The sequence below is a fragment of the Mastomys coucha genome, unplaced genomic scaffold (assembly GCF_008632895.1).
Source record: "Mastomys coucha isolate ucsf_1 unplaced genomic scaffold, UCSF_Mcou_1 pScaffold11, whole genome shotgun sequence".
Classification (NCBI taxonomy): Eukaryota; Metazoa; Chordata; class Mammalia; order Rodentia; family Muridae; genus Mastomys; species Mastomys coucha.
This window is the reverse complement of record NW_022196893.1, coordinates 10,290,937-10,297,175: the sequence shown is the minus strand read 5'-3', so window position 1 is coordinate 10,297,175 and position 6,239 is coordinate 10,290,937. Positions and strand designations below refer to the sequence as shown.

The 6,239-nt window shown below is 43.4% G+C and overlaps 1 protein-coding gene across 2 annotated transcripts in view; it reads left to right on the top strand.

Annotated features, from left to right (window-relative positions):
• Positions 1-5,842, top strand: part of Dmc1 (DNA meiotic recombinase 1) — a 44,231-nt gene extending 38,389 nt beyond the window's left edge. For both annotated transcript variants that reach the window (XM_031358109.1, XM_031358111.1), the window contains exons 13-14: positions 155-271; positions 5,638-5,842. In XM_031358109.1, coding sequence (XP_031213969.1) covers positions 155-271; positions 5,638-5,707 — 187 coding nt within the window. In that variant the 3' untranslated portion in view covers positions 5,708-5,842. The remainder of the gene's footprint in view (positions 1-154; positions 272-5,637) is intronic.
• Positions 5,843-6,239: the final 397 nt, after the last annotated feature.

The following is a 6,239-nucleotide window of genomic DNA, read 5'->3' as shown; positions in this document are numbered from 1 at the left end:
AGAGAGAGAGAGAGGGAGAGAGAGAGAGAGAGGGAGAGAGAGAGAGAGAGAGAGTAAGTATACTCCCACACCATCCTGCCATCCCATTTGCCTCTTCCTTGAATGTACCACTATATATCCAAATGAAACCTGAAGAAGTATTTTATTGATTCAGCTTTCAGGCTGATCCCAAAAAACCCATTGGTGGACACATTCTGGCTCATGCTTCAACAACAAGAATAAGCTTGCGCAAGGGAAGAGGAGAACTGAGGATTGCCAAGATTTATGACAGGTATATATTTCTTTGTTCTTCTTCAGATCCCGTGCATGTGCCTTTAAGCAGAATTGCTATCCCAAGAGACTATACTTACTCCCTGGAAGAGACTATTTGCTTGAATTTCCTCCTTGCACTCTGGACGTGGGGTTCTGTAGTCACAGTTATCAGTCTCTGACATTCCACAGCATGTAATAAAGCCAGCAATGACAGCACACCTCCTTTGGTTGTGGGATGTTAGGTTCTAAGGAAGTACACAATATGAGCACATGTTCTTCTTTCCTTTTTGTCCAGGTTAACACCATTTTTTAGATGTCAGTTTAGACATTACTTTCATAAATGAGGTATTGTGGCACACATCTATAATCCCAGCTCAGGAGGCTAAATCAAAAGATTGTAAATTATAGGCCAGAGTGGTCTTCATAGTAAGACAGTATCCCCAAAGAAATTAATAAATAAGTGGGATCTGGGAGTGGGTGTAAACCCAGTACTTAGGAATGGGTGATAAGGCAGAGAGAATTGTTGCAGGAGACCAACCTGGGCTATGCAGTAAGTTCCAACCCAGCCTGGGCTACAGAGTGAAACCCTGCCTCCAAAAAGTTCCCTAAAACAGGGACTGGAGATATATAGCTCAGTGGCACTGTGCTTGCTAGCTTAGGCCATGCTCTGGGTCCCATCCCCACTGAAGAAAGTAAAATTAATTTAACTAATTAAATAACACTTTCTCAGCCAGGTGGTGGTGGCGCATGCCTTTAATCCCAGCACTTGGGAGGCAGAGGCAGGCAGATTTCTGAGTTCGAGGCCAGCCTGATCTACAGAGTGAGTTCCAGGACAGCCAGGGCTACACAGAGAAACCCTGTCTCAAACAAAACAAAACAAAACAAATACCACACTTTCTCAGGGAAGGTTTGCTTAATCTTTACAGTTCAGTCTCCCACAGTACTTTTCGCATGTGGTGGGGTACAGTAAACATACTGCTGACATGCCCCCTTCATTGGTGGGGGCCAGTTTTTAGTTTTGTTTGTTTGTTTGTTTTGTTTCTTTTTTGTTGTTTGATTATTTATTGATTGATTGATATTGGATTTCTCTGTGTAGTCCTGACCATCCTGAAACTCATTCTTTAGATCAGGCTGGCTTTTAAACTCAGAAATCTGCCTGCTTCTGCATTAAAATTGTGTGTCATTACTGCTGGTTCTGTGGGGAAGGTTTTTACTGTGGTAAGAGAAGGAAGATATCAAGGTATCTGGAAGTGTCCAGGACAGAGAAAAAAGAAGCAGACTGCAGATGGCCAGGGTGAGGGAAGCAGTAGAGCATGAGAACAGGTGAAGGCAGTGAGAGAGCCCGGCCAGGAGAGCATGCAGTTAGGGCGAGAGAGTGCAAGAGAGCAGTGGGTAGAAAAATGAGGATTATAGTAAGATGAGTCACTGGGAGAGGGGTTCCTTTGGGGAGCTCTACCAGTTTCATAAGTTCCTGGGGAATGCTGGCTTCTATCTGACCTCTAGAAATCCTTCTGTAAGTCCAGCTTGAGTTCATTTCTAGACATATGGAGGGCCTGAGACCTGAAACACGTTCCATGAGAGACTGTCTCAAAAATAAGATGGAAGCTCGGCAGTGGTGGTGCATGCTTTTAATCCCAGAACTCCAGAGATAGAGGCAAGTGGATCTTTGTGAGTTCAAGGCCAGTTTTTTCTACAGAGAGAGTTCCAGGACAAACCAGGATTACACAAATAAATCTTGTCTTGAAAAAACCTAAATAAATAAATGCGGCAATAAAGAAGACATACAGCATCCTCTTTTTGTGTCCACATATGCATACATGAATATGTACGCCTTCATGCAAAAACATACATACACCAACCCCTATCGTCTGGAAAAGTGCTCTTAAACACTAAGTCATCTTTTTAGCCCCACCCAAATACTCCCCTCCCCCAGCACTTTGTTTTTTTTAAGACAAGTTTGCTATATATTCCTTAGCTATCCTGGAGCTGGCTATATAGACCAAGCTGGCCTCAAACTCACAGAGATACACCTGATTTTTGCCTCCTAGTAATAGCATTAAAGGCCTGTACACCACAACAAGCTACGTCCGAATATTTTGTTCATTCTCACTTATAATTGACTGTTTGCTCACAACAAGGACTAGTTAATCTCCAGCAATAAGCTGAGACTTGACACATGGTAGGCCATAAGTAATCACTAAATTAACAAATGAACATAAGTACCTGTTCAGTCATTTGTATGTCTCATCCAGGCCTCCTGCAGTTCTTTACGATAAACAATCCCTACCATTCTCATTGATCTAAGAGGTTGTTTCAGCCTTCAAATTCAATAGTTAAATTGTCAACAAGGTTAGTCATGTCGAGTTTCCATAAACTTGATTCAAGTTAGATGTGGTGGCTCATGACGGTACTTTCTTTTCTTTTTTTTTTTTTTTTTTTTTTTTTTTTTTTTTTTTTTCTTTTTTTGGTATGTCTGTTTTTTTCTTTTTAATTTTTTTGATTTATTATTTATTTACATTTCAAATGTTATCCTCTTTCCCAGTTCCCGCCCCCCAGAAACTCCCTATCCCATCCCCTTTCCTCCTGCTTCTATAAGGGTGTGCCCCTACCCACCCACCCACTCCCCACCTCCCTGCCCTCACATTCCCCTACATTGGGGCATCTAGCCATCATGGAACCAAGGGCCTCTTCTCCCATAGATGCCCAACAAAGCCATCCTCTCTGCTGCATATACAGCTGGAGCCATGGGTCCCTCCCTGTGTACTCTTTGGTTGCTGGTTTAGACCCTGGGAGCTCTGGTTGGTTGATATCATTGTTCTTCCTATAGGGTTGCAAAGCCCTTCAGCTCCTTGAATCCTTTCTCTAACTCTTCCATTGAGGACCCCGTGATCAGTTCAATAGTTGGCTGTGAGCATCTGCCTCACGAGACAGCTATAGCAGGCTCCTATGACCTGTACTTTCAGCACTTAGAGCCTGACCAGGAGGATTGCTGCTAATGTGAGGCCAGCCAAGGCTACATAGTGAATTCCAGATGAGCCTGGGCTAAAGAGTGAGACCCTGTTGCAAATAAACAAAGATGTACATCTTATATCAAACCAACAAAACTAGATCAGAACTTAAGGTATCAAAACTGGAGCTGGAGAGATAGCTCAGCATTCAAGAGCACTGGCTGCTCTGCCAGAGGACTCACCAGGCTTCTCATAGCTTAGAACCAAACCCAAGCAACCATTTACAAAGCATTCCATGAATGGCCTTTTACCTTTTTGTTTATTTTTATTGTATGTGTATGATTGTTTGCCTGAGTATGTATGTGCATATACATCCCTCGTACTATGGATGCCAAAGAGGGCATTAGCCCTCAGAAACAGTTGTGAGCAGCTATGTGGGTGTTCACAATGTTGTGAACTGAACCCTGCTTCTCTGCAAGTGCTCTGAATCTCTGAGCCAGCTCTCCAGCCCCACGAATGACCTTATACCCATTCCTTGATTCTCTTATGTGAGTATACTGCGGCTCCTCCAAACTTAGGTCCTCATACCTATGTAGCAAGCACCTTACCCACTGAGTCATCTCCCCATGCTGGAGAAGGTCACATTTGACCAAAGGCTTGAAGAAGGTAAGAAAGATGGTCAGGTAAAGGCTATGTGGCCCTTGCCCTCTGTGCTTCCACCACATACAATGTTGGTTTTGAGACAGGGTTTCATATAGCTCAGGCTGCCCTCAAACTCTCAAGGATAACCTTGAGTTTCTGATTTTCTTCCGTCCACCTCCTGAGTACTGAAATTGCAGACATGCACCACCACACCTGGTTTCATGAAAGGCTGAGGATTAAAGCCAGGGCTTCAAGAGACACAAGGCACACAGCCTACCAACTGATCTTTCCTACCCATCCCATTCCCTGCTTTTGAAGCAAGATGTTATGTAGCCCAGGCAGCTCTTAAACTTGTGATCCTCCAGCAAAGGCACTGCTGGGCAGGCTCTTGCCGTAAGAGTCTCTGCCCATGTGTTTCCTCTGCCTGGAATAACCCTCCCCACATAGTTATCTGATGTCATCTTGTAGCTTCCACATATTATACACATAACTAGCAAGCATGCCTGTACACACACACACACACACACACACACACACACACATGCACAACTGTTACCTTCTCAGCTGGGGAGGCAAGAGGGTGAGGAGTTCAGTGCCAGCCTGAGCTACATAGTGAGATCCTACTTTTAAAAAAAAGTAATTAATCCTAGCACTCCGGAGGCAGAGGTTGGAGGCCAGCCTGAACTACATAGAGAGTACCAAGACAGCCAGGAATACATAGAGAGACCCTGTCTCAAAAAAAAAAAAAAAAAAAGTTAAAACAGCAAAAGAGCTGTGAGTGTAGCCAGGTGGAGAGCACTTGTCTATCATGTCCAAGACTCTGAGGTCAGTTCCCAGCACTACAGTCAGAGAGCAAAAAGTTACCTGCCTCCCAGCTGACTACCCAGTACCACACAGCTCACCCTCCTTCCTCAGCTCCAGTTTTCTTTCTCCACAACACTTGCCTTTTACCTTAACACATTGATTTAGTGTGGGTCACTCAGGTGACCCCTTATCACCTTATCAGTAAATGCTCTTATTTATCAATAAGTGCCTCTACTGCTGAGCCATCTCACCAGCCCACATTAAAGATCTTAAAGTCGCCAATTTAATGAAAACTAATAAGGTTTTTTAACTAAATCAAAAGAAAACTTAAAGTATGTTTAGACAAACATGTTTAGTCAAATAGGGAATGAAGAAATGAATCAACCAATCAAAAATTAGTCAATCTCCATAGTTCAGTACTAATGGTATTTATTCCACCTTCACAATTTCTGTTTCTCTAACCAGAGAGAACTGCAGTTAACTGCATTACTTACAGTTAATGACATCACAGAATGCATAGAGCCCTCACAGAACAAGAACCAGGAGGCTGAAGGGCATGCTAGACAACCAGCTTTCCCCTGTAAGAGCTCAGGACGTTCCTGCTTTATTTCAAATTCCCTTTCAGCTTTCCCTTTGTTAGCAAAGCCTGAAGAAAGATGCACCCCCAAGGAGTCAGACCAGCCCCCCACAGGACCTGTTCCACAGGCCTCAAACTACCCTGAAAAAACACCCAGTTTATCCCGATTTGCCTGTTTCCAAGTTTGGGAGTAATTTTTCTTGACATTCAAAACCTTATATATAGAAGTTGTTTAACAAATGTTTGCGAGGGTTGGTAACTCTGCTAGGTAAGTTCTGTAGGCCACATTTAGCTGTACCAGCACTGCAGTGTCTCTGGAGACTCAGACTGATGGGAACGTGATGAATGTGACATGTGCACAGTATTTATAGAAACAGAGCTTTTTATAAACTTCTGTTCCCTTGTATTCTGTAGCCCCGAGATGCCTGAAAATGAAGCCACCTTCGCAATAACCGCTGGAGGGATCGGGGATGCCAAGGAGTAGGTGGGGAATTGGTACAGACTGCTTCTTGCTGCTTATTAGGGGCTGGAGAAGTGGGAAGCAGCCTTGAATTTACATCTTGAAATAAGAGTTTGTTTTTTTTCCCATGTGTTATTAAAAGAAAGTCAGCAACAGAGATGTAAAGCTTATATTTATCTTAAAAGTTCCTTCCTGATATGTAACCAACTATATATATACTGCATGTTGATTCAGAAATATGCATACATATTCTTGAATTACTTGATAGACATATGCATAAATGTGCCTGTCAGGTATTGGGGAAGGGGTACCCAATGCCCTTCCTTCTGCCTACCAAAGTGACCCATTGAGCACACAGAAATTCAGAGGAGCTTAGAGATGTATCAGTGCCCACCCCCAACCCCAGACTTCTCATCCAACATTTCTTGGGACATAGCACCAGTGACTATGGTGCTGGCTAGGGGACTGGATGCTCTTCCCCAAGAGAGAGAGGTGTGAGGGAATGCTTAGTGTGTATATTCACCCTGGCAGCCTTCACATGCATCTTTACAATAAT